At 42.5% G+C, this 27,995-nt stretch overlaps 1 protein-coding gene across 5 annotated transcripts in view; it reads left to right on the top strand.

Moving 5' to 3' along the window:
* The window catches only part of NAGA (alpha-N-acetylgalactosaminidase), a 46,763-nt gene that overhangs the window by 1,988 nt on the left and 16,780 nt on the right, over positions 1-27,995 (top strand). For 4 of the 5 annotated variants that reach the window (XM_033963689.1, XM_033963687.1, XM_033963688.1 and 1 more), the window contains exons 2-6: positions 5,299-5,444; positions 7,609-7,682; positions 14,492-14,655; positions 17,330-17,504; positions 26,892-27,069. In XM_033963689.1, coding sequence (XP_033819580.1) covers positions 14,492-14,655; positions 17,330-17,504; positions 26,892-27,069 — 517 coding nt within the window. In that variant the 5' untranslated portion in view covers positions 5,299-5,444; positions 7,609-7,682. Of the gene's footprint in view, positions 1-5,298; positions 5,577-7,608; positions 7,683-14,491; positions 14,656-17,329; positions 17,505-26,891; positions 27,070-27,995 lie in introns of those variants that run through there. The other variant, XM_033963686.1, reaches the window with a different exon arrangement.

Below are 27,995 nucleotides of genomic sequence, written 5' to 3'. Positions count from 1 at the left end.
TAAAAAGGTCGCATGTAAATTTTAAGACAATTCTCCAGAGACCTAAAATATAATATAAAAAGAAAAAAAAAAACATGCTGTGCGTCGGGCAGCTTTAACCACTGCTGCAGTTCTAGTCATCATAGGCATCATAGTTGGTTTTAATTATGTTGTAAGTAAACTCCTGAAGTGCTACATGAAGATTTGGAATTGCCTCAAGAGAAGCAGTGTCAAGTTGTTGAAGGATTGAATGTTGAAAATGTAGGATTTGAAGCCGATGAGCCACAATCCTAGATGAAAGCATAGAGCCCTGATATACCTTGCAGCCAGCGGAATCCAGGTGAGGGCATACCATGGTACAGCAGCATGATAACCTTCTCCAATCTGTTCTTTATCATTCCTAGCATTCTGTTTGCCCTATTCGCCGCCGCACACTATGTGAATGGCTTCATTGACTTGTCGATCAGAACTCCCAAGTCCCTTTCTTGGGAGGTCTCTCCAAGTACCGCCCCGGACATCTTGTACTCGTGCATGAGATTTTTGTTACCGACATGCATCACTTTACACTTATCCACATTGAACCTCATCTGCCATGTCGAGGTCCATTCCTCGAGCCTGATTATGTCATGTTGCAGATCTTCGTAATCCCCCTGTGTCTTCACTACTCTGAATAACTTCGTATCGTCTGCAAATTTAATCACCTCGCTTGTCGTACCTATGTCCAGATCATTTATAAAGATGTTGAAGAACACGAGTCTTTAATGCCATGTATCTGTTTAACAAGGGTGCTCAGTAACACTCAAAGAAAGCATCAGAGATGCTTTTATATATATATATATATAAAAACATCAGGTCTGTCATAGCCTCCCTTCACAATCGGGAATCCTTTCGATTGATAGATTGGCACAGTCCATGGGCTCCCCTTGGTTGCAACGATGGATTCTAAAGGAAAAAGTCCCAGGGTTGCTTCGTATATACTTTTTTCACATTACCTTTGTCCTGTCCCACACACTGCTGTCTCTGCAGGTTAACCGCTGTTCGAACTCTTTCCCTTATCACAGTACACACACCAAGATGCTGAAGTAAGTTGTTTTGTAAGTCTGCTCACACACAGATGGTTTTCAGGATCGGTAAACAAGGTTGAAGACAGAAATGAAACAGCACCCATAGTATGCTCTTGGTAACAAAGTTGAAGCAAAGTTAAAAAACAGAGTTGAAACATATGAAGATTCATACAAGTACATACGCCATGCCCTGGCCATAGGCATAACAGGGTCCAAGCACCGAGCCCTGCGGCACCCCACTGGTGACGCTCTTCTAGTCCAAGTACTGTATTGTCCATTTACCCCCACTCTCTGTTTCCTATGCTCCAGCCAGTTTTTGATCCAAGTAAGTATTTTACCCTCGATTCCATGGCTTGCAATTTTCCAAAGTAGTCATTCATGCGGAACCTTGTCGAATACCTTCTGAAAGTCTAGATATACAATGTCGACTGGGTCGCCCTTGTCTATCTGCCTGTCTATCTGCCTGCCTTGTCTATCTGTCTATCTGCACTCCCTTGAAGAAGTGCAGCAAGTTTGTCAAACAAGATCTGCTTTTGCAGAAACCGTGATGGCTGGTCCTTATCGGACTGTGTCCGTCAAGGTGATCAATGATGCGGTCCTTTATCAGCGCCTCTACCATCTTTTCCGGTACCGAGGTCAGATTCATCGGTCTGTAGTTTCCCGGGTCTCCCCTCAAACCTTTTTTGAAGATCGGTGTAACATTCGCCACCTTCCAGTTCTCTGGAATCTTTCTTGTTTTGATCTTTCCTGTTTTGGCTATTAGTTGAAGAAGTTCATCTATGGTCCCTTTCAGTTCCTTGATAACCCTCGGATAGATGCCATCTGGTTCCAGGGATTTATCGCTCTTAAGCCTATCAATCTGCCTGCATACTTCTTCTAGACTGAGCATTAACCCTGTCAGTTTCCCATTTTCACTTCCAGCATATAGCCTGATGGATTCCGGTATGCTGTGTAAATCCTCTTCAAGTTTCAAGTTTATTCCGGTTTTTGATTAAACGCTTGTTCAAAATGCAAAGCGATTTACAAAATATTTAAAAAATAACATATAAACAAATAAATATTTGACAAACTGAACATATTTGGCCATGATAACAAATCTTCTAGTGATTAGACAAGTAAAACGTACGTGACCAATAACAAGTACATACTGGGTAGTGGAACTGTAGAGCCCCTAGGAACAAATAGGGAGGGGGGGGAGAAGTACAATCATTATAGAAAGAAAAGAAAACAAATAAGGTAAATACAAAAGGGAGATGGGAAGATAAGAATGAGAAACAAAAAGAAGCAAATTATGGACACTTTCCCCGGAGGTGAATGTAGCCATTCAACATTATTAAGAATCATGTAGTCAGCTAAAGGCATCTTTAAAAAGAAAGCACTTTAGGCTGCTTTTAAATTTTTGTAAGTTTTTTTCGATTCTTAAATATAAAGTAAATACAGATGCAAAAAATGTGTTCAGTCTATTGGTGATTGCTTTGTCCTCCTTTAGCGCTCCCTTTATTCCTTGGTCATCCAACAGTCCTACTGCTTCCTTCGCGGGTCGTTTCCCTTTAATATATCAAAAGAATGGCTTTAAGTTTTTCGCCTCCTTGGCTATTTTTTCCTCGTAGTCTCTTTTGGCCCCTTTTACCGCCTTATGGCACCTGCGTTGATGTTGTTTGTGCTTATTCCAGTTTTCGTCCGTTTTTGATCTTTTCCATTCCTTAAACAAGGTTTTTTTTTGTCTCTGATCGCTTCCTTAACCTCTACAGTGAGCCACACTGGTTCTTTATTCTTTTTCCTCTTTGATCCTTGTTGATACGCAGTATATATATATTTTGCACCTCGGTGACTGTATCCTTAAAAAGAGACCAAGCTTGCTCCAGCATCTTTACAGTGTTCATCCTCTTCTTAATCTTCTTCCCCACCATAAGAACATAAGAATTGCCACTATTGGGTCAGACCAGTGGTCCATCGTGCCCAGCAGTCCACTCACGCGGCAGCCCTAGGTCAAAGACCAGCGCCCTAACTGAGACTAGCCCTACCTGCGTACGTTCTGGTTCAGTAGGAACTTGTCTAACTTTGTCTTGAATCCCTGGAGGGTGTTTTCCCTTATAACAGCCTCAGGAAGAGCGTTCCAGTTTTCTATCACTCTCTGGGTGAAGAAGAACTTCCTTACGTTCGTACGGAATTAATCCCCTTTTAACTTTAGAGAGTGCCCTCTCGTTCTCCTACATTGTGTCTCATCCCTTCGTAATTCCCTTTTCGGAAGTTTAGCACCATGGCTGTCATTCTGGGCCGACGTTTCGCCCCTATTTCCAGGTTGAAGCGGATCATATTGTGATCGCTGTTTCCAAGGGTCCTTTCTACTCCTACATCCCGTCTCTAGTTTTTACATCATTGTCACTCTTATATAATATATTGTTTATAAGTTTTGCATTAGTAGAGAAATATTTCAGTTTTTCACTGTTACTTTTCTAGATAGCTCTTTTGTAGAATATTTTATATTACACATGGTCTGGTGAGTCATTCACACTCTACCAGGAATGGTCTGGTGAGTCATTTATGTTTTTTATTAAGATTTTATCATCTATTTTTATTTTCAATTTAGACATTTTTTATGATTATATTTTTATTGGTATGCTACATTTTATTTTATTTTTTAACAATTCTTTTTAAATAACACTGATACTTTATTTGTATATTGCTTCGTGTCCTCTCTGTTACATATCCTAGGACTCCTGAGGCAAGCTTTCCAGCCGAAACACAGGTTATGTTGAGTTATGTGAATGTTTTTATGTGGTTGCCATTAGAGTTACATTTGGCTTGAACTGGTCTTCTCTGCATCTTTGTGCATGAACCTTGTATTGGCTTAATGAAACTCCAAGACAAGCAAGTTCTTCAACCAAAGAAAGAAAAGAAGGAGCCAGGGTGCTGGATATCCTGGTGCTGGATATCCTGGTAGAACTAAGACTTGACATTCAGTCTCCTGTACACATTCTTGCTGAGAGCCCAGATATGCCTCAATTCATTTTCTGAAGGAGCCAATTAAGAAACATAGAAAAATTAAGGCAAATAAAGGCCAAATGGACCATTCAGTGTCCACTATCTCCTCCTCTCCCTAAGATCTCACATGCCTGACCCTCGCATTCTTGAATTCAGACATAGGGCTCCTTTTACAAAGGTGTGCTAGCGTTTTTAGTGCACGCACTGGATTAGCTGCTCAAGAGGAGGTGGTAGCGGCTAGCGTGCGGGGCATTTTAGCGCGCACTATTCTGCGGGTTAAGGCCCTAACGTACCTTTGTAAAAGGAGCCCACAGTCTTTGTCTCCATCTCCATCTTCTCTACTGGGAGACTATTCCATGCATCTATTACCCTTTCTGTAAAAAAATATATATATATTTTATTCCTGAGCCTGTCACCTCTTTACTTCATCCCATGCCCTCTCACTCTGGAGTTTCCTTTCAATTGAAAGAGACTCTCCTTATTGCTATTTATACCACATAGGTATTTAAACGTCTCTAGCATATCTTTCCTCTCTTACCTTTTCTCTGAATTATAGAGATTAAGATCTTTGAGTCTGTCCCCATATGCCTTATAAGGTACACCACTAATTCCATTCTGTTTATATCTTTTTGAATGTGCAGTCTCCAGTCAGATAATTCCTTTCTTTAGTTCTACACCAGTTTTGACTTTAGGCATATATAGGAAATATTAAGAAATGCCAAACAGTAGTCTTAGTTTTGGTATAGGAAGTAAAGTCATCTCTGAGCTATTTTTCTCTGGTTCCATCTGCTGGTTGGGGGACATAACCCACTCATCTAGACTGGTATGGTAGGATTCAATTAAAATATATTAATAGGTAAGTCCTCTTTGTCTTCCTTGGCACATTCTGAGAATTTGTCATTCAGTGTCCTATTGATACCAATGTTGTTAATGGGGGGAGAGGAACTAAAAGATATGTTCATGAATATGCAATGGGATAAAACCTAACTCATTCTGTTCCCTGGACTGGGATCTGGTCAGTATGCTTTTTAAATGCAAAGGAAATGGTTACAGCACCCCCCGCCCCCACCCCCAATGCACAAACCAACTTCAGGACAGCACAGTTTGAAAGTTAGAAACAGCCAAGAATGAGACTTGCTGTGCTTCTCTTTAATGATAATTACGGTAGTTGTGAGTATAAATAAGATGTTATCAAACATCACATGCTAAGCATTTTTTCTCAGAGAGCAAAGAAAGGTGTGGTAAGGCTGAAGATTGTTTTCCGTTTCAGCTGCAGTTCCTCACATCAAAGGGGAATAAAGCCTCAACAGTGCCAGTCAGCTGAAAGGAGTAACTTTGGAAGGAAGAAAAACATCAGCCATAAACCAGGAAGTACTAAGAACTCATGATTTCAAGACACATGACAAGGAATTCAAGGTCAGCTGATCATTACAGGGATAAGTAGCCAGGCAGATGACTTCAGAATAACTTTTTTATTTTGCTTATGATAGCTAACCAAGAAAACATGCAACAGAAACTTTGGAAGCTGATAATTTCTTTGTATGAGAGGTATGTACAATGGTGCAGACTTGAATTGTATCATCTGGGTCCCCCAGGCCAGGTAAACCTAGTTTTGGTGCTTGCACTCACCAGGAGTGGTTTCTTCAGCATCCTGAGAATGTTCCCCTTTGTCTGCATTTTGCAGCTAATAAATTCTGAAGTTACTGTTGCCAAGTTGCAGTAACTCCATGCTGCTTAGCTTTTGCTTAAGATCATGGGTAGTGACAAAAGTGGGGTTTTGAGCTCTAAGCTAAGAATAGTTTCTTCTCAGCTTTTAGATTTAGACTGAATGCTGTTAAAATATAAGGAGGCTGATACTCCCACGGTTGATGGCAAATCTGGAAATTCAATGTCTGGCTGTATCCAGTGACTGGCATTGAATTTCCAGGTTTTTGACATAGCCAGTTAATGCCGATATTCATTGGTGACTGGCTAAGTAATAGATCTGCTATTTATGTAGATCTATTTGGTCGCTAAGCCAGTGAATATTGGCATTAACTGGCTGTGTCGCACGATATAATTGGTGACCAGGCTAGCTTCTAAGTGCTAATATTTAACAGCCATCTCACACTGATTATTAGTACTTAGCACTATTTAACTGGCCAGGAGCTGTTTGTGTCTGGTTAAATAGTGCTGAATATTAGGCAGTTAACTGACCACCATTGGAGACATGCTGATGTAATAATCCTCAGCAAAGAAGAACAATTATACCCGCTTCCAAACAGGAGAGAAAAAAAAAAACCACACTGAAAAACGCATTTTTCATGACTTCTTTTTGACTTAGATGTAAAAGCTCCTTTTACTAAGCTGCAATAGCGGTTTTAGCACGTGCAGAATTGCCACGCACACTAGACGCTAACGCCAGCATTGAGCTGACGTTAGTTCTAGCCGCGGAGCGCAGGTTTAGCACGTGCGGCAATTCTGCGTGCACTAAAACCGCTATCACAGCTTATACACTGGCACTGTAATCTGGAACCTGGGACATTAGATCATCTACTTTATTATTGTCCCTATATTAAGATATTTTGGAATTCAATCTGGTCTCAAGTGAACTTATTATTGGAAAATCATGTTGCACTTTCTTACGATACAGTGTTATTTGGCATGATGATGAGGAAAAAGAGTCAAATATCATCATATAACAACAAGCTTTTATTAGTTATGACAGGGGTTGCCATCCAACATATAACCAATAATTGGAAAAATCACAGAAACCTTAGTTATACATTTTGGTGGAATTCATTATGCCATATATTTAAAATGGAACGAGCAATAGCAGTACAAAGAGGGACATATACTAACTTTATAAAAATATGGGGGCCATTGGCAACATATTGTGGTGAATAGTCATCGATTCTTCTCTTTTCCTTTTCTTTTTGGGTTTTTTTTTCTTGTTAGCACACTAAAGGGGGGGAGGGAGTTGGGAATAATTTATACATAATATGTTAAAATATGCTATATAATATGTGTGGGGTTTTTTTTTTTTATATAATTCTTTATTCATTTTAAAACTTTCATCAAGTGTACAAAAATTGCAACACAATAACATAGATTTAACCACTTGTACATCTTATCATTATAACTTATAGTTGTAAATATAACTCTCCCTCTCCCATCCTGAAATCCTTTTAATAATTTTTATTTTTCATATAATAGAAACCCTCCCCCCACCCCACCCTTATCTTACATATTAAATATAGAAATATTAGGAAAATGGCATCAATCATGACAAAAGGACGTTAATGGTTCCCAAATTTTAATGAAGTTTTTATAATTTCCATTTTATAATATGTGTGTTTATTCTTACTGAAAATGTGATAAAAGGTGGGTGATTGGGGGGGTTATTATATTTCTAGAATATTATGTGGTAGAGATTAATGTGCTATTGTGAAATAACTTGTATAGTATATTATTTTGTGCACTTGCTTTTCAATTTGAAAATGAATAAAGAACGTTAAAAAAAGAAAAGAGAAAGAAATGATTATTCTAATAGATTATCATAGCATTATAAGTAATCCAGAATTGGAATCTTTCACAACAGAACACAGGAAGTGCCAAACCAGTGCTGCATCAAGTCAAGCTCTTATTTGTGACAGCAATCAATCCAAGTCACTTGTAAGTACCCAGAGCATCTTAATAAGAAGATCCATTCTATATGACTTACAATTTTATAAATATCTACTGCAGTGATTGCCACACGTGCTCTGGGGAGATTTCCTAGTTAGATTTTCAGGATATCCTCAAAGAATGTGCATGCAATATAGTTCTTATATGCCTTAATTTTTCTCTGTTTCTCTGAGGAAGGTATAGTACACAGCATGGTTGGTCAGACTGAGATGGCCATAGGGTTTTTATCTGCCCTCTTTTTTCTTTGTTTCTAGTAGCATCTTAGAAACGATTAATAGTAGTAAGATATTTGTATGCACTACCTCCAGTTCATGCAGATTTATTTCATGCATATTCATTGCAGATAGCCTGAAAACCTGAATTTCTGGGGGTCCCCAGGACAGGCTTGGGAACTCCTGATCTATCATATACCATTTCAGTTGTCTATTCTCTAAGATGAAATGATCTAACCTGTTGATCTTTTGTTCAAAAGAGAGCCATTCCATTTCTTTTTCATCATCTGTAGTTTATATCTTTTATTGAGGTGCAGCGAATAAAACTACCTATAGTACTCAAGGTGTAGTCATGTTATACAGAGGCATTATTTTATTTCTGTTTTGCTTTCTATCCCTTTCTGGCTGCTGAAGCTATTATATTACTCTGCTCCAACAGTTTCTCCTCCAGAAAGCATTTGGTATCATCCTAGTCCTCAAAGATGTGTTTTAATGTCCTTATTTTGTTACATACGGAATTTTTCTTTTTTCAACCATCTTTATTTTCTCTTCTTTATTAATTTCCAGGTACTTTAGTTAGATTGTGAGCCTTCGGGACAGTAAGGGAATTTTTTTAAGTACCTTCTTACTTCTCATTTATAATCTTAATGTATATTTTCTTCAAACCGCTTAGAACCTAACGGATGTAGCGGTATATAAGAAATAAATTACATTACATTACATACAACTTTGTACAAAATAACTTTAGAAATTGTATAACCTACATTTGATATTTTCTAACAAGAGTAATCGATCATTTTCAGAACAATTAAATACTGAATAGTCTGGTAAAATATGGCTTCTGTAGGCTTCATGTCCTTGTTTTTCTCATGAGTGACCTAATAGATGTTATATAAAATCCAATGTTATATAAAATGATAGAATTTTAGTATAACCCTCAAAAGAAGTACCGTATTTGCCGGCGTATAAGACGACCCCCCCAACTTTTACAGTTAAAATATAGAGTTTGTTATATACTCGCCGTATAAGACTACCCCTTCTTCCGCACACCTTCTGCACAACCTTCTGCCTGCCTGTCCCCCCCTTGAAGGTCTGCACCCCCCCGAAGGCCTGCACCCCCCCGAAGGCCTGTCCCCCTCCTTGTAGGCCTGTCCCCCCCTTTGTAGGCCTGTCCCCCCTTGAAGTCCTGCCTGCCTGCCTTTCCCCCCCCGAAGGCCTGTCCCCCCTTGAAGGCCTGCCTGCCTGCCTGTCACCCCCTCCCCCTTGAAAGCCTGCCTGCCCGCCCGCCCCACCCTGAAGGCCTGATGCCCCGACCCACCCCGAAGGACCGCTCGCCCCCCTGGCCTCCCCGCACCACCTATGAAGCAGCCGCAGCAGGATCGCGAAGTCAGCGTCAGCGATCCCTGCGCTGCTTCCTGCGCCACGGTCCCGCCCCTCCTCTGACGTCAGAGGAGGGGCGGGATCGCTGATGCTGACTTCGTGATCCTGCTGCGGACTGCTTCACAGGTGGTGCAGGAAGGTCAGTGGGGCTAGCGGTCCTTCGGGGGTGGGGGGGAATTGAACGGCAAGGCCGGGAGCACCCCCTTAGGGCTGGCACCCGGGGCGCACCGTCCCCTCCGCCCCCCCCTTGGTACGCCACTGCATGTAAACAGTACCCGGCGTATAAGACGACCCCCGACTTTGGGGAGGATTTTAAGGTACTGAAAAATCGTCTTATACGCCGGCAAATACGGTAGGTTGGTCTGTATCCATCTGCTAATTAGCCAGAGCTATGGAACAATCAATGATAGAAATACAAAAGGATTATTCAAAGGCTTTGTCCAGCTAACTCCAAAAATCAGCTAGATAAAATCAGAGATCTGAATATTCTTCCTTCCCTGCTGCCTGACTATTTGGTCCAGATGGATATTTCATTACCTGCATAAAATGTAAATATCAATACAAAATTGTTCTCCCTAAGCCGGAGAACTCAGAATTCTCTCCCAAATTCTTTTTTTTTTAATATAATTTTTATTGTAAAAGCAGTCAAATACACACATCCGTGGTCTGGCAGACGACCACATAACAGATATAACAACAAAGTAAAACAATAGGAAATACAGAAGCTTCATAGCAGAGGAGGTGTATTCATAACGTCCGTCATGAAGGAACATACAATCGATGGAATGAAAAGGAAGAGTCTCGCCACAATGAGTCTCAAAGGCGCCCCCGAAAGGACCCTCCTCAAGATAATAAAGACTGCAAAAACATTTTTGTCATTATTAGAAACCCCTCACCCCTCACTCACCCATCCATCCAACAGACATAACTATCCAGCACAAACAATCCGCACATTTCACAACAGCCACCCGCCTAGCACTCCACATACATACCACAATCAACCGATCTCGAGAGTCGCGGGCAAGTAGGCCAAAGCAGGCCCCAATCAAGGAGTCGCCCATACCTAAAAAAGGGGACCATATTTAAGGCAGGGCTCTGGGAGCTGTGGAGTCAGCCGCAACTTGAAATGCTCTCCACAGGGAAACATATACTACCCTATCACGTCCAGTAGATGCCGCATGGGATTGAACTTCAAAAGCAGCGAGCTCCCGCATGCGGTGGAGCCATTGGGTGAAGGATGCGGACTCAGGCCCCACCCAATGTAAAAGCAACAGCTTCTTCACCATTAAGAGTGCAGTGTACAAAAACTTCTGATACGGTTTGGTAAAGCCTGCGGCGGATATGTCCTCCATGTCACCCAACAATAAGAGGCCATAAGACCGGGGAATGGTCCGGCCGATGAGGCCCTCAAGAAAAGGGAGAACCTGGAGCCATAGGGCTGCATGAGGGCACTCCAAAAACATGTGCAGTAGGGTGCCCCTCACTCTCTTACAATGAGAGCAAATGTCATCATCCCATAAACCCATGGCATGTCCCCGAGCCCTAGAGATGTAAGTCCGATGTAATATCTTAAATTGCATTTCCCTAAGGTCCATTGATCCCGTGAATTGAATAAGGTTAGTAAAAAGTTCCAGAAATTGAGTTCTCTCTCAAATTCTATTGTTTAATTTTTTTTTTATAACGTTTATAATTTTAACACTGGCTTTTACTAAATCGCGGTAGAGCTTCTTACCATGAGCTGGCAAGGTAAATGCTCTGATGCTCATTGGAATTGAACAACCATCAGAGCATTTACCTCTCCGGCCCGTGGTAAAAGCTTTAGTAAAAGGAGCCCTAAATGATTACTCAGCTAACGTGATCCGCACTGGCAAAGAACAATAAATGCTTCCAGGAAGCAACCCCCCCCCTCCCTTACCCATTGTCTTTTCCACTACCTCTTTCCTCTCTCCCCCCCCCTTTTTATCTCGTATTTTTTTCTCTCCTGCCCCCCTGCTTTCAGTAAGATTTTTTTGTCTCGTCTTCCGCCTCTTATTTTAACTTTTAAATGCTTTATTATTGTTTTTTAATTAGTATTGTAAACTATCTGGGTATTTCTTGATAGATTGTATATCGAGTACTGAATAAACTTGGAAACTTGGCTATAGAAATAATAATTTTCAATCCTAAAAAAAATTACATTTTTCAATAATATAATGATTAAACAATAGGATAGGGGAGAGAATTTTATACTGACATTTCTGTTTACCCTCTCCTACTTTTAAATGATGTCTTTAACCCCCTCTTTTACAAAGCCGCTCAGCAACAGCCCCGAAGCCCTTTAAATCTCTATGGGCTTCAGGGCCATTACTGCAGCGGCTGGTGCTAAACAGCTTTGTAAAAGAGGCCCTAAGGCCCGGATTCTGTATAGGACGGCCCAGGAGAGGCGTCCTATACAGAATCGGGCCTACACTAAACCCCGATTCTGTAACTGGCGTCCATGTTACAGACACCGGTTACAGAATTGGGTTAGAGTAGACTCGGCCGCTACACTTATCGCGGCAAGGGATCTCCCTGCTGCGATAAGCATAGTGGCCGCCTGTCCGATTGCCGACAGGAGGGTAGCCAAACCCTCCTGCCGGAAGATGCCCCCACTCCCCCTGACACTACCGATTGCCGGCAGGAGGGTGGCCAAACCCTCCTGCTGGAAGATGCCCCCACTCCTCCCGACACTACCGATTGCCGACAGGAGGGTGCCCAAACCCTCCTGCCGGAAGATGCCCCCACTCCCCCTGACACTACCGATTGCCGGCAGGAGGGTGGCCAAACCCTCCTGCCGGAAGATGCCCCCCCCACACTACCGATCACCGGCAGAAGGGTGCCCAATCCCTCCTGCCGGAAGACGCCCCCCTCCTCTACGCTAACAGCCCCCAAACCTCCCCCCCCCCACCAAACTAACCTTTAATTGCTGTCCGGATGGATCTTGTCCGTCCAGCCGGCAGGCCCGCCTCGTCGAAATGAGGCGGGCCCGCCCCTTCCCGGCCCATCCCGCGAAGCCTAAGGCCTGATTGGCCCAGGCTCTAGAAGCCTGGACCAATCAGACCTTAGGCATAGCGGGTCCACCCATCCCCACTAAGCCTAAGGCCTGATTGGCCCAGGCTCTAGGCGCCTGGGCCAATCAGGCCTTAGGCTTAGTGGAGATGGGCGGACCCACTATGCCTAAGGCCTGATTGGTCCAGGCTTCTAGAGCCTGGGCCATTCAGGCCTTAGGCTTCGCGGGATGGGTCGGGAAGGGGTGGGCTCGTCTCATTTCGACGAGGCGGGCCTGCCTGCTCGACGAGCAAGACCCGTCCGGACAGCAATTAAAGGTTAGTTTGGTGGGGGGAGGTTTGGGGGCTGTTAGCGCGGAGGGGGGACTTCTTCCGGCAGGAGGGTTTGGGCAACCTCCTGCCGGTGATCGGTAGTGTCGGGGTGGGGTGGGGGCATCTTCCGGCAGGAGAGGTTGGGCACCCTCCTGCTGGCAATCGGACAGGCGGCCGCGGCCGCTATACTTATAGCGGCAGAGAGATCCCTTGCCGCCATAAATATAGCGGCCGCGTCTACTTACAATGTAGACCAGCATTTTGCTGGCCTACATTGTAAGCGTCTCTTCCTCTACTAGGGAGATGCGTAGGGCCGCCTAGGTTCGCCTAAGGCCCTTAGGCGAGCTTAGGCGTCTTGCGGGCCTCCCTAGGCTCCCGGAGGCGCCTTCAATATAGGCGGCCTGCCTGGGGAGCATTTTTTTAAAAAACATGCATCCCAATTGGCTGATTAGACAGCTGTAGGACGCCTACAGCTGCCTATAATCGGGATGTACTTTGTAGAATCAGGGCCTAAGTGTCTGCATAAAATTTAGCCAAGTAAAAAGACAGACATGGCAGATTATATTTATTATTTTGCAGTTATCTGCTAAATTGGACCACACAAATAAATATCCTGATCATTTTAGAACTTCTAAGGGCTCCTTTTACGAAGGTTGTGCTAAGCGTTTTAGCGCACGCACCAGATTAGTACACACTTGCTGAAAATCTACCGCCTGCTCAAAAGGAGGCAGTAGCGGCTAGTACACGTAGCAATTTAGCGCGCTTTATTCCGCGCGTTTAGGCCCTAACACGCCTTCGTAAAAGGAGCCCTAAGTTTTCCATTGCATTTACCTGAATAAAGTTATGTGGATAACTGATACCCGTGCTGCTCACTGACTTACCAAATGTAGACCTCCAATACGTTTTATATTTCAGCAACATTTCATCAAACTGACAGCAAGGATTCATGTTAATAAGGCTCATATTTTTTCACCATAGTGAAATTTAACTTCAGCGTTCTCTGACAGACTGAGCCAACTGATAAGATTCATTCAAAACATCAATTCATTCTGCTGCTGTGAAATTGCATTTTCCTTAAAACCCCTTACACTGCCTTATTAGATTCCTGATTGAGTATTAATTTCAAATGTAACTTGTTGCAAATTCTTTCCATCATCTTATAAACATTGTGAAGATAGATAATGTAACCTGTACAGTCTGTTAGTTCTAACCTCTTAGTTATACTTTTTTTTCTAGTTCATGTATTAGATTTTATGTGGCCAATTCTTTACCTGGGACTGAGTTAGGGTTATCAATGTACTGTGCTTTGGATTCTGTGAGCCAAACCAAGTTTTGAATTCTTCCATATACAAGCTATTTCCATCCCATAATGCACAATCAAACTGAGTTAATTAACTCAATGATCAAATCTATCAATTATGTATACGAATTACTTTATGAATTCAAAGAGGAGGAAAAGATTTCAGAAGGTACCACCAATATGGATTATAAATATCAACTCACCATGGGTAAAAAACGGCACCACCATCACAAATCAGAAAAACTTCCTCGATATTCAAATATTATTATCTTCTTTCCAAATCTCCAAAATATAGTATTATAGTGCTCAACAAATAAAATTAAATATCACTTAAATATGTCCATTTAAAACTGTAGTTAAACATCCATATGAGCAGGGACTTTTGACACTCAATGGAACACCTGTTTCACTTTAGGCTTTGTCAGGAGCATACAGTCACCCTCACTATTAGTATATTACTAGATGAGTTTGATGCAGAGAGCAATGTGCAACCTCTGGATATCATCTAGCATGGCATCATGTTAAACAGAAATAGGATGGACTATTAATGCCTTTTGTTTATTGCAGATGTTTATGATGATCTTGCGTTCGATCAGTGTCCTCTTGATACTGGTTGGGTCCTGCTGTTCCTTGGATAATGGTATGATGAGAACTCCACCAATGGGCTGGTTGGCTTGGGAGCGATACAGATGCAACACTGATTGCAGAAATGATCCAGAAAATTGCATCAGGTAAAACCTTATTTATCCAAAACAGATCTAGAAGTAGTCCCTTCTCTTTTTTTATTCAAACCATGAGACCCATGACAGAAAAATATTTCAAGAGTTTAGGAAATCAGAGTGATGACTAAGACACCCAGCTTTGAACTACTTAAACTCATTAAAAGTAGCAGTAGCTCTTAGGCACATCATTCTGGAACTTGGGTTGTGTATCTTTGGTCGTGAGATCCTGAGCAGAGAGTCTCATTTACGTTTTCTGCTCCGACTCCCATCCCTCTGGGCTGTCCTGTAATACCTAAGTTCGTATCCAAGCAGATAGTCAGCCCTAGAGGAAAAAACATAACAGGGCAGGATATGGGGTCTCTCCCAGAGAAACAGTCTGTTCTGTTCATATCATTCATTAAAGAGAAGATCTAATACCATATTAAAAATACTATAGGGAGGGAGTGCTGATTTCTGACGTCTGGTGCAGAGAGTGAGACTTTGTTTCCTGAACTTTTGTCTGCCTCCACCTTGTTCAGCGTTTTTTCAGAGGCTAAGTGCCGCGATTCGGGTAGGCACTCTACAGGCCCTTTTGTGACATCATCGGGGGTCTTGACCACCTACCTGAAAATGCCAGCGTTCTTGTGGCACGCAGCCACAGGGCTTGAGAGTCGGGGAGATAAAGTGATTCTTAAATTTTCTTAATCATTATCGACAGTTAATGGGTAAATGTAAAAGTAAAGTCTCTTCCCCTGTAACATCAGGTCCTATTGATCAGCATTTGACGCCTCTCAATTTAAATTCTTCACAAGTAATAAGCTCTGAAGTTTCAGGAGCATTTCTGAGCTCCCTGGATAGGATTTCTCCTGTCCCTCCTGAACTTCCTGTAGACTCAGGTCCCGATGTCCCTCTGACCCTCAAAACAACTTAAAAATTTCATTTTCTAAAATGCCACATACTGTATTTTTCGCTCCATAAGACACTCCTCACCATAAGATGCACCCCAGATTTAGAGAAGGAAAACAAGAAAAAAAACCATTCTGAACCAAATTGTATACTAATATATACCCGATACCTTTAAATTCTGTCCCAGCCCCCCTGGCACCTTTAAATTCCATCCCAGCCCCCCAGTGGTATCTTTAAATTTTGGAGGTCAGTGGATGGCTGCCTGCTGCTTGTCAGGGCCCGCGGCGCACAAGCACGCTAATGCCTGGGCCCTCAACACTTCCCTAATTGTGCCAGTTGCTGGCGCTTCACAGGGGTGATTACCGGCACATCGGGGCCAGTGGCGCACAAGCGCGCTGCTGCGTGGGCGTGCGCCACTCTTTTGAATGGCTGCCTCAGTAGAACAGTACCAGGCCATGGTACGCCCTCACCTGGAATACTGCGTATAGCACTGGTCGCCATACATGAAGAAGGACACAGTACTACTCGAAAGGATCCAGAGAAGAGCGACTAAAATGGTTAAGGGGCTGGAGGAGTTGTACAGAGAGATTAGAGAAACTGGGCCTCTTCTCCCTTGAAAAGAGGAGATTGAGAGGGGACATGATCGAAATATTCAAGATATTGAAGGGAATAGACTTAGGGTTCCTTTTACAAAGGCACGCTAGCGGTTTTAGCATGCGCTAGCCGCTACCACCTCCTTTTAAGCAGGCGGTAGTTTTTCGGCTAGCGCACACTATAGCATGCGCTAATCTTGTGCATGCGCTAAAAATGCTGGCACACCTTAGTAAAAGGAGCCCTTAATAGATAAAGACAGGTTGTTCACTCTCTCCAAGGTAGAGAGAACGAGAGGGCACTCTAAAGTTAAGAGGGGATCGATTCTGTACAAACGTAAGGAAGTTCTTGTTCACCCAGAGAGTGGTAGAAAACTGGAACGCTCTTCCGGAGACTGTTATAGGGGAAAACACCCTCCAGGGATTCAAGACAAAGTTAGACAAATTGCTGCTGATCCAGAACGTAGTCAGGTAAGGCTAGTCTCAGTTAAGACACTGGTCTTTGACCTAAGGTCCACCGCGTGAGCAGACTGCTGGGCACGATGGACCACTAGTCTAACCCAGCAGCGGCAATTCTTATGTTCTTATGTTTTTATTTATATTTAACTTTTGAAACAAATACCATCAGCACATATCAACAGTAGACATTGTGGTACAACCATCAGAAACCCCACACATAACCTCTATTCCTTCCTTCCTCTGGCTACTTCATCTCCTGGCTCTCCTCTTCCCCCTACCCTACCCTCTCATTCCTTTCCAATAAGTCTCCAAATTAGTCCACTCCTCTGCATCTGTATAGTAACATTTGATGCCTTATATCTGTCAGTTACTCTACCTGTGCTATAATCTCCAGATATCTTGCCATGCTTCAAGTGTTGGAGCTTCCATTTGTTTCCAGTGCCCTTCTATCACACTCTGCCACCATTAGGCCCCATTTTATCAGCCTTTTCTTGCCCTTGCTTTGCCTATGTGGTAGTTATCCCAGCAGATAAGTTTTTGGTCCCACCCACACTACCTTCCCCAATAAACTCTGAATTTCTCTATCCAATCATTTCTAAAAATTCATTACTTTACCACCAGTACACGATGCAATTTTAACTAAATCAAAGCTGAAAGCTGTGGTAAATAGCTGGCAGGCTCTGGTCTTCTCTCTGAAACTGAATCATTTGCCCTCTTGCTCTGATAGAAAATTTATTTTTTATTCACAGTGAGCATTTGTTCAAAATCATGGCAGACAGGTTGGTTGAAGATGGCTGGAGAGAATTTGGTTATGAATATATCAATATTGATGACTGCTGGACTGCAAAGGAGAGAGATTCAAAAGGTCAGCTTCAGGCAGATCCTGACAGGTTTCCAAGTGGTATTAAAGCCCTTGCTGACTATGTGAGTATATCTAAAACCCTGGAGCCATTTACTAAATGAGAGACAGAAAACAAATTTATTTATACTCTTAGGCCTGGATTCTGTCTGAGACAGGCATCCTATACCAAATCGGGCATAAAACCGCCTAAAATAAACCTGATTCTCTAACCGTTGTCCATGTTACATAACCGGGTTACTGTAGATGCAGCTGCTATACTTATCACAAGGGATCTCCCTGCCACAATAAGTATAGCGGTTGAAGCTGCCAATACCCCCCGCCTCCCGAACGATCACGGTAGGAGGGTGGTCAACCCCTCCTGCCCGAAGATGACCTACCCCATGACGATCGTGGAGGCAGGAGGGAGCCCAACCCTTCATATCTGAAGACGACCCACTCCACCCCCCACCCCCAATGTTCGTGGAGGCAGGAGGGAGCCCAACCCCTCCTGCATGAAGACAACCCCACCCCGCTAACACCTCCCCTCGGATCCTAGGAGGGGCCTTAGGTGCCTGGGCTAGTCAGGCCTTAGGATAGTGTGGGATGGGGAGGGGTAGGCCCGCCTCATTTCAACGGAGGTGGGTCTGCCGGTCCAAGGGGGGGTTAGTGAGGGAGGTCCGAGGAGGGGTCAGGGGGGTGGATGGTCTTCCAGCTGGAGGGGTTGGGCTCCCTCCTGCCTCTGTGATCATCGGGGGGGGATCATCTTTGGGCAGGAGGGGTTGAGCACCCCCCCTGCCTCCGCGATCTTTGGGGGGGGGACTGATGACCACTATATTTACAATGTAGGCCAGCATTTTGCTGGCCTACATTGTAAGCGTCTCCCGCTCTACTAGGGAGACGCATATGGCTGCCTAGATTCACCTAAGGCTACCACCTAGCTTTAGGCGGGCTTGCGGGCCTCCCTAGGCTCCCGGAGGTGCCTTCAATATAGGCGGCCTGCCTAGGGAGCATTTTTTTTTTTTTTTAAACGTGCATCCTGATTGGCTGATTAGACAGCTGTAGGATGCCTACAGTTAGGACGCAGTTTATTGAATCTGGGCTTTAGTGCTTACCAATCTTTTTGTGGTTGTGACCCCCTAATACTGATCACATAAACCTGTGTGATCCCCTTGCACTGTAGAATAATGATGGAGAGCACAGGCAGGTCTTGACCCTAAATTTGGATTTTGTAATCCAATCTGGGGTTCCAGCCCACAGTTTGGGATGCTCTAATATAGGATAAAAATATAAGGTGATAGCACAGAGGATAATTCCCCATCTAGTCTGCATCTTATTTGAAATGGAACAAAGTTGGTTCATACCTGTTCTGAGTTGAGGTGCCCAGAACATAGTTTTTATCCCTTACTGTTCAGGGATTTTTTGTGTTTATTCGACCATTTTTTCATCATTTGTGTTTCCACTACCTCCTCTAGAAGGGCATTTAACACATCCACCTTAATTTCCATGACAGAAAAATATTCCCTCATGTGGCTCCTTTTGGAAGGATTTCATTTATGCATTAATATTTTTGTGTAGGGTTAGGGTATGAATTTAATGAATCTGAATGTAGGTCTTTTGCATCATATAATAGTGCAGTTACCTTGCACAGTTAATTATGGGTAAGCTTGTGGGGGAGGGACTTCCTATATGCAATTTTTCTTTAGAGCCTGAAAAAGGATATTTATTTCACTAACTAGTCTCTGCAAGGTCAGTGTTCAAAAGATTTAGGCTCCTAAATTGGCCCTTTTGAAAATTTGCTAGGACTAAGTTATTAAATTAGGCTCTTGGTTTTCACTAAGCACATAAATTTGGATCCTAAGAATGCAGGAGTGAATACAAGATGACTGCTTAAAGGTGCATGTTTGTAGTTCAGGCAAAAAACAAAAGGAATTGAGCCCAAAATATCCACAGAGAAGAAAATCCAGAGAAAACCAAAAAAACTTTGTGGAGTGACGATGTTCCTAAATGGACTTTATTTGAAAGTACACTGAAATCATCCACATAAAATAAATTCATCCACACAAAAATAGGTTTTCCACATAAAAGCCTTAAAGGACCTAGTCCGCTAGGGATACAGGATCCAACACGGTCCGCATTTCGACAAAAAGTCTTCTTCAGGGGTCCCTGGGGGTCCTATAAAGGTGAATACGTGGGAAACAATTGTGTGGTGAGCCAGAAGTGAGACACTGCTTGCGTTTGCAACAGAAAGGGTAGTTCAGGCTCCTGAATGCTGAAGACTTTACGATTAGGAAATGTGAGGGTCATCTGTTGACTTATCCTCAGTTGCACTATCAACTCCTCCATTAGTTCAGCCTTCAATGGACCAGTTCATGACCTGTAGCAGAGAATTGCCAGAAATTAACTCCAGTTCTTCCGTTGTAACCCTCTCTAATCCAGAAATTAACTGATTTTGCAAATGCTCATCTAGAAGTTTGGCAGGAACCGTTGTCCCTTTAAATTTTTGGTTTACAGGAGTCTGGTTTCCATCTTATCAGTGCAACTTATGATACTTGTGATATAGCCTCTCATACCTCTTCTTTCTCGGATAGAGTGGGCAAAACAGCAAGGCTTTGAGCCTCTGGCCATAGAGAGGCTATCCATGACTTTCTCGCAGATTCCCCCTGAATAGGAGAAAACCTCTGTGGTGTAAAAGTAAAGGATATGTTTTCTCTAACTAAGAATGAATCTTCCACACTACATGAACTTCCACACTACCCTCACCTAGTGCTTTTTTGAAGAAGTCTGCAATCCAGTTACAAAGAGGCAATCCATTACTACAGACAAGTGGGTTCTGAAGATGTATTTATTTTCTCTCCTGCTTCCCTTGTTTCAGTAAGTTGATTTTTTTTGTCTCTCTTGCTTTATTATTGTTTTTTTAATTAGTATTGTAAACTGTCTAGGATGATATTTCTTGATAGATTGTATATCAAGTACTGAATAAACTTGGAAATTTGGCAACAGAATAGGGGAAAAGGACCTCAGTTTATAGACAAGATCATTCTAAGATTGACCAAATAAGCTTCTCCAAGCTTCATCCCCCAAGACCTCCCAACAGAACAAAGAATATTCTGTTCCATTACATTGCCATGCTCGCCTCGGAGAGAGAATGTCTCACTATTGCATGTGCAGTGAAACTGGTGCCCTAGAGCCAACAAGGCTTGGGCAGTTCTGCTTTTGATCTTTCTTCATCCCAAAGAAATCCGTGGGGTTTTTTTCCTATATTGGATCTCTGAAAGCTCAACAAAATTGTTTGTAAGAAGAAGTTCAAGATAAACTCGATAACCACTGTCGCACCACAACTTGACATCAATTTTGCTAATCTCTGTGTACATCACAGGTGCTTATATGCACATCCCCATCCACCCTCATTATTGAACATAAGAAATGCCATCACCGAATCAGACCCTTGGTCCATCAAGTCCGGTGACCCGCACACGCAGAGGCTTAACTAGATGCTTCCTGATGAAGACCTAGGTGTTTCCAGATGAGACCTTGTTTACCTGTATCCCTCAATGTGATTTGCAAGGAGGTGTGCATCCAGCTTGCCCTTGAATCCCATAATGGAGGTCTCCATCACAACCTTTGGATCACATTTCATCACTAACAATACAAGGTCTTCATCTTCTGTCTCTCCCTCCTGCCTCCCAAGTATTCAGTGGTCTGAATATTGGTGCCACATGGATAGTTTCCAAGTAACCACTGTAACCCAGATATTTGATACTAGTGCCTAGAGATAGCCCAGCATTGATATCTAGGCTCCAAATGCTAACAGTGGCAGTCACCCATCTCCACAAAAGAGGCCACTTTGCATTCCCCTCTCTAAACAACTAGCTGGTCTTGGGGAAGACAGTTGAAATTGCATAAAACACCCTCTGGACCACCATCTTCACACTTCAATGAAGTGAATACAGTGTACTCGCAATGCCCAAGGATATCCAGCACATTATACTGGCCTCCAGAAAGCCATCCACTTTTTCTCCATTCTTTAGTCTCCCCCACAGCCCCCCAGAATCCATCTGCCACATTTTTAATGAGATCTTAGCATCGTTCTTGCTGGATTCTTATCAGCAACTCCAATCAACCCTAGTACTATGTCAAATGATTTACTATATTGGTGTGATGGTGGACACCTAAGCATCAAAGTTATACCTACAAGTGTTATGCTTACATCTCCAAGGCTGCTCCTTTCAAAGCATCTAGACATCTTGCAAGTTTTAGAGCACATGATTTCCTCCAGTGGTACCTCAAACTTCACTGGGATTAGCATCATCAACATATGTCCATGAAAATTCCTCTTGCAAAGGCTGTCGAATAATTCCTAAATTGGTAGTGGAACAATATGTCTTATTCAAGGGCAGATCATTTATGCCACCCTGCACCATCACTTTAACAACAGACGCTTTCACAATAAAGTGAGCTCATGTCTTAGACATGCACACATAGGGCATCTGGATGACTCTAAAACTTTCTTTACATATCAACTATTTAGAGCTTTGGACAATATATGTGGCCCTGCAAACCTTAACACTTCTCATACAAACTGACAACCAGGTCTCCATGTTCTACAAAACAAGCAGGGCAGCTCAATATCACTTTGCCATGAAACCATCAAGATCTGGAACTTGGCACTCTCCTTGGGATCCATACTCCAGAGAATGGATCTTCCCAGGAAACAGAATCAACTTGTGTATATGTTCATTCACAGATTCAGCCCTCATGAGTTGACATTTGACAATTCAACTAACTGCCCAACAAATAGTCAACATGTGGGGGTCACCAGATGTCGACCTTTTTGCCACTTCTCACAGTGCAAAAGCAAAACCCTTTTTGCTTCCCTCTGTGAGCAACAGACTAACACACAACACTTTTGCTATCCCCTTGGATAGGGGTCTTCTTTATATATTTCTTCCATTCCTACTCATTCTCAAGTACTGTTGAAAGCTTGCCAAGACAAAGCCACAATGACTCCTCATTATACTGTATTGGCTCAGATTACTTCTCCTGTAATCAGTTCAACCCTTCCCACTGAAGGAACATCCAACTCTACTGACCCAGTGTGTATGTGGAGGGGTGGGGGAAGAAGGGGCACCTCCTTTTTACATCCCAACCACAAATCTCTTTCGTTGATAAGGCAGCAAAAAATATATTTAATGCAAAAAATATGACCATGTTACTCCTCTTTTACATAAAGCTCATTGGCTACCAATAGAACATAGGATCACCTATAAGATTCTTCTACTAACCTTTAAAACCAGAGTAAATAGCCATCCAGAATTTATCAATAACTTACTTATCCCATATAACCAAACTAGGACTTTAAGATCTAAGGCCCACAATCTTCTTACCATCCCCTCATTGAAACATATCAGCACAATGAGGACTACAATTTTCTCTGTTAGTGCGCCCTCTCTTTGGAATAGTATCCCAAATTACTTACACGAAAAAACATCTCTTGCCAATTTTAAGGTGAAGTTAAAGACTTTTCTCTTCCTTGATGCTTTTGTAACTTAAACTGTCCTTTTAAGGACGACTGAGATTCAAGAAAAGTTTTACCTTCTGTTCCCCCTCCCTTTGTCATTCTTTCCCTTGTTTGTTCTCTTTTTCTCTATCAATTGTAGTTCTAACCCTTCTTTCCTTTTGTTCCCGTTCGTCATTGTCTTTAAAAATAGTCATTTCCCCTGGTCTGTTTCTGTATAAATTATATTTTATTTGGCACATTGTTTTGGTGTTTTTGTACACTGCCTAGAAGGTTTGATTGGGCGGTATAAGAAATTTTAAATAAACTTGAAACAGCAGTTCTTGAGTGTACTCTTAACCTTCAAGGATACCCAGCACATCATTCTGGCCTCGAGAAAGCCATTCTTTATTTTTATTTAATTATTTTCTCCATTCTTTATTTTTATTTAATTATTTATATACCACTTATATCCTAAGTGGTATACATTCAGGTACTTTATCATATTTCCGTATTTCTTCCCGGTGGGTTCAAACTCTTATCTAGTATACCTGGGGCAATGAGGGGATTAAGTGACTTGGCCAGGGTCACAAGGAGCAGCAAGAGGTTTGAACATACAACCTCAGGGTGCTAAGGCTGCAGCTCTAACCACTGCGCCACCCACTCCCATTTTATGAGAGGCCTACCAAAGACCAGCCTCCCCCAATCCATCTGTCACATCCTTAATAGAATCTTAACATCAGTCTTGCCAAATTCCTCAAAAGTCTATTTGAAACCCTGCCAGATGCATCATTCAAATGCCTCACCTGGAAAACCTGCATTCCTCATCACTAACTTCAGCACAGAGTCGGTGAGTTGCAATTGCTGATGTAACACCCCACATTCACCAACTTCTTTCTCATACAGGTGGTTCTGCACATACTCGTATGTCCAAATCAGTCTATAGTAATTCCACCCTTCTTCTCTAAATTTCACAATGGTCACCTTCTACACATTAGACTGTACAGGTGTTCTTCATTACTATATCCATTTTACAAATGACACGAAGAATCTCACAGCTCTTTGTATCCTTTAACAAACCTGAAAAGTGAAAGCAAACACTGTCTCATTGGATTTCCAACTGTATTGCAAACTCATGGAAACACTAATTAAAAGCAAATTGGACACGATCTTGAATGAAGGGAATCTTCGAGATCCCAGTCAGCATGGATTCACCAAGGGTAGGTCCTGCCAATCCAATCTCATCAGCTTCTTTGACTGGGTAACAAGAAAGTTGGACTTGAGAGAGTCTTTGGACGTCGTGTACCTGGACTTCAGGAAAGCTTTTGACAGTGTCCCACACCGCAGGCTGCTAAGCAAGATGGAATCGATGGGGTTAGGAGAGACACTAACTGCATGGGTCAATGATTGGCTGATTGGCAGACTTCAGAGGGTGGTGGTTAATGGTACCCTCTCTAAAACATCGGAGGTGACCAGTGGAGTGCCGCAGGGCTCGGTCCTGGGTCGACTCCTTTTCAACATATTCATAGGGGATCTGACTCAAGGGCTTCAAGGTAAAATAACACTATTCGCCGATGATGCCAAACTATGTAATATAGTAAGTGAATGCAGTTTACAGAATTATATGGCGCAGGACCTGCTTACATTGGAAAGTTGGTCCTCAACCTGGCAGCTAGGCTTCAATGCTAAGAAATGTAAGGTCATGCACCTCGGAAGCGGAAATCCATGCAGGACGTACTTCTTGAACGGAGAAACTTTAACTAGGACTTCAGCAGAACAAGATTTAGGAGTAATCATCAGTGCAGACATGAAAACTGCCAATCAAGTGGAGAAGGCTTCATCTAAGGCAAGGAGAGATATTGGGTTGTATCAATAGAAGTTTCATCAGCCGAAAGCCTGAAGTCATAATGCTGTTGTACAGGGCCATGGTGAGACCTCATCTGGAGTACTGTGTGCAATTCTGGAGGCCACATTACAGTAAAGATGTGCGCAGAATTGAATCGGTTCAACAGACGGCCACCAGGATGATCTCGGGGCTCAAGGGTCTCTCGTACGAAGAGAGACTGAACAAATTGCAGCTCTACACTCTCGAGGAACGTAGGGAGAGGGGAGACATGATCGAAACATTTAAGTACCTCACGGGACGTGTCGAAGTGGAAGATGATATTTTCTTTCTCAAGGGACCCTCGGCCACAAGAGGGCACCCGCTCAAACTCAGGGGCGGAAAATTTCATGGCGACACCAGAAAGTATTTCTTCACAGAGAGAGTGGTTGATCATTGGAACAAGCTTCCAGTGCAGGTGATCGAGGCAGACAGCGTACCAGACTTTAAGAATAAATGGGATACCCATGTGGGATCCCTACGAGGGTCAAGATAAGGAAATTGGGTCATTAGGGCATAGACAGGGGGTGGGTAAGCAGAGTGGGCAGACTTGATGGGCTGTAGCCCTTTTCTGCCGTCATCTTCTATGTTTCTATGACTTTTGCTATTTGTTTATTAAAAGTTTTTACTGCACTTCGGTTTGCCGACAGCATGGTGTACAAAATATGTAAAAACAGGAAACAAAAAGAACGCCATAAAAAATAGGAAAGCAAAAAAATAATTAGGAAAGAACAGAAATTAAATAAAATTTAAAAATAAATTAAATCTAAGTAATCTAAATCAAAAATAAAATAGTTTTGTTTAAATCTTGTTTAAATAGTTGCCAAAGAATAGGATTGCAATTTACCAAGCTTCTCATAAAAATGCTAAATCAAAAAGATGCGCCTTAACCATTGATCTAAATTTTACATAAGACAATTTAGGAACAAATCATAACTGGAAGAGAATTCCACATGTGAGGAACTGCTGCAAAAAAGGCAGACTTGCGTAGATGCCAAACGTACCAAATGAATAGCAGGCAAAGCTAGGTGGTGAGCAGTCGATGAGCATAGGCTACGAGAAAGCATATAGGGAATTAATAATTTTCCTAAGTAATCTGGTTGACCTAATTGTAATGCTTTATACGCAAGCATTAAAGCCTTATGCATAAGGCAAAATTTAACAGGAAGCCAATGATACTCCTTTAAAAAAGGAGACGTGATCATATTTCCGAGCATTAACAAGAACTCTAATAGCAGCATTTTGAATAGTTTGTAGTTTCTTAAGAGATACTGATCGTAATCCAATATAGACAGTTGCAATAATCTAATTTGGAAGGTAAATGAGAGACTCGCAGCTCGAAGTATCGATGTAAGTACGAATTGAACTTGCCTACCCTGGACTGAATCTCTCTTCATCAACTAAGCTACAGCCACCTGCTATAATAATAATAACAACAGTTTATATACCGCAGTACCGTGAAGTTCTATGCGGTTTACAAAAGAATAAAAGAAGGTACAAATTGATTGAACTTAAGAGGTGAAAGCAAGTGGTTGATAGGTCAAGAGAACTGTTATTGAGGAGAGAGAGATGTATGGGTCAGCTGTCTAGATACTTCAGAAACAGATGTGTTTTTAGGCTCTTCCTGAATTCCTCATAAGTAGTGGGCGAAAGCAATTGTTCTAGATCTTTACCCCATAATGCTGCCTGATGTGAGAGAAGGTGTTCATGGTGTTTTTTTAGTTTACATCCTCTAACGGGGGGAAACAAAGTTCAAATGTGAGCTTCTCTTGTGTTTGTTGGCTGAGAAGGAGAAGAGGTCAGTTATGTATTTAGGGGCTAGTCCGTATAGTACTTTAAAGCAGAGGCAGGCGAACTTGAACTTTACGCGAGCTTCCATCGGTAGCCAGTGCAACTGCCGATAGTAAGGTGCACTGGCATTTACACACATACTTTACATGTAAATGTTAGCACTTGCTTTATAGAGTTACATCCATAGTGCTATATTCTAGTGCCGTATATTTGTGAAGTGCTGGTGGGCTGTGGATTCTAACTTGATTGGCTATGTTGAAGTGCTTCGTTGGAACAGTTAGTAACATCCTCTCTCCCTATTAGGTACATTCCAGAGGTTTGAAGCTAGGCATTTATAGTGACCTGGGGAACTTCACGTGTGCTGGATATCCAGGAACCACGTTGGACACCATCAACATTGATGCACAAACATTTGCAGCTTGGGGAGTCGACATGTTGAAATTTGATGGCTGCTACTCCAACTCAACTGTTAAAGCCATAGGTTAGTTTTCTTCTTCAAGTACTTACCCTAGCAAAAGGTGGGTAGAAACTTGGTTTAATTTGTGGTTGCAGTATCCATGGTCATCTTTTTTTTTTTTTTTATGATGTATCATTTTTTTATTTACCAAGATGTTGTTTTTCATTTTCTTTAGCACTAAACCTCCTCCTTGAGCTTGTGCAGTAACAACGTTCAGCTCAGTAACACAGGGTTCTAGAAATGAAACCAACCTTTAGAAAAGCTTGGATTTCTTTCTCTTAATACACTCCTTTCTCCTTATTCACGATTTCGGCACCCACAGTTTTGACTATTCGTGTTTTTTTGTGCCGGAACCACCCCACCCCCCTAGTGACACGGGCCGGGAGCAATCTTTCTACACTCCTGCCCCGTGCAGAGCCGTCATCAAAAATGGCTGCTGTGAGATCCCATGTTCTCACGAGACTACAACAGGAGCTCAGGCAGCCATTTTTGATGATGGCTCTGCATGGGGCAGGAGTGTAGGAAGATCGCTCCTGTCCCGCGTCACCGCTAGACCACCAGGTAAGATCCGGAGATGCAGGAGAGAGGTGGGCGTGGGTCAGAGTTGGCCCAAAAGTTATTTGCGAATTTTCAATATTCGTGGGCTGACTCTGCCCCTAACCACCGTGAATACGGAGGGAGGAATGTAGTTGTCCCTGATAAGGACTTAAGGAAGCTTTATTACATAGCCTTTCCTCTTTAACAAGTGCACAGTGCAATTTGCACATATGCTTTATTTCACCTAATAAGCTTTTATAAATCACAAGCAAAAGTGTGAGGACTTGAGTCCATGGCTTAGACACTCTGAAGAAATGTTTCCCATTCTGAACAAGGCATAGAGATACATTTCACTTATAAAACTAGAGAGCTGGCTTTTTTATCACTATAACTTCCACAGATTATATTTTCAG

Source organism: Geotrypetes seraphini, chromosome 11, assembly GCF_902459505.1.
Source record: "Geotrypetes seraphini chromosome 11, aGeoSer1.1, whole genome shotgun sequence".
In the NCBI taxonomy this organism is placed as follows: domain Eukaryota; kingdom Metazoa; phylum Chordata; class Amphibia; order Gymnophiona; family Dermophiidae; genus Geotrypetes; species Geotrypetes seraphini.
Note: the sequence above shows the minus strand (reverse complement) of the source record. Positions and strands in the feature narration are given on the sequence as shown.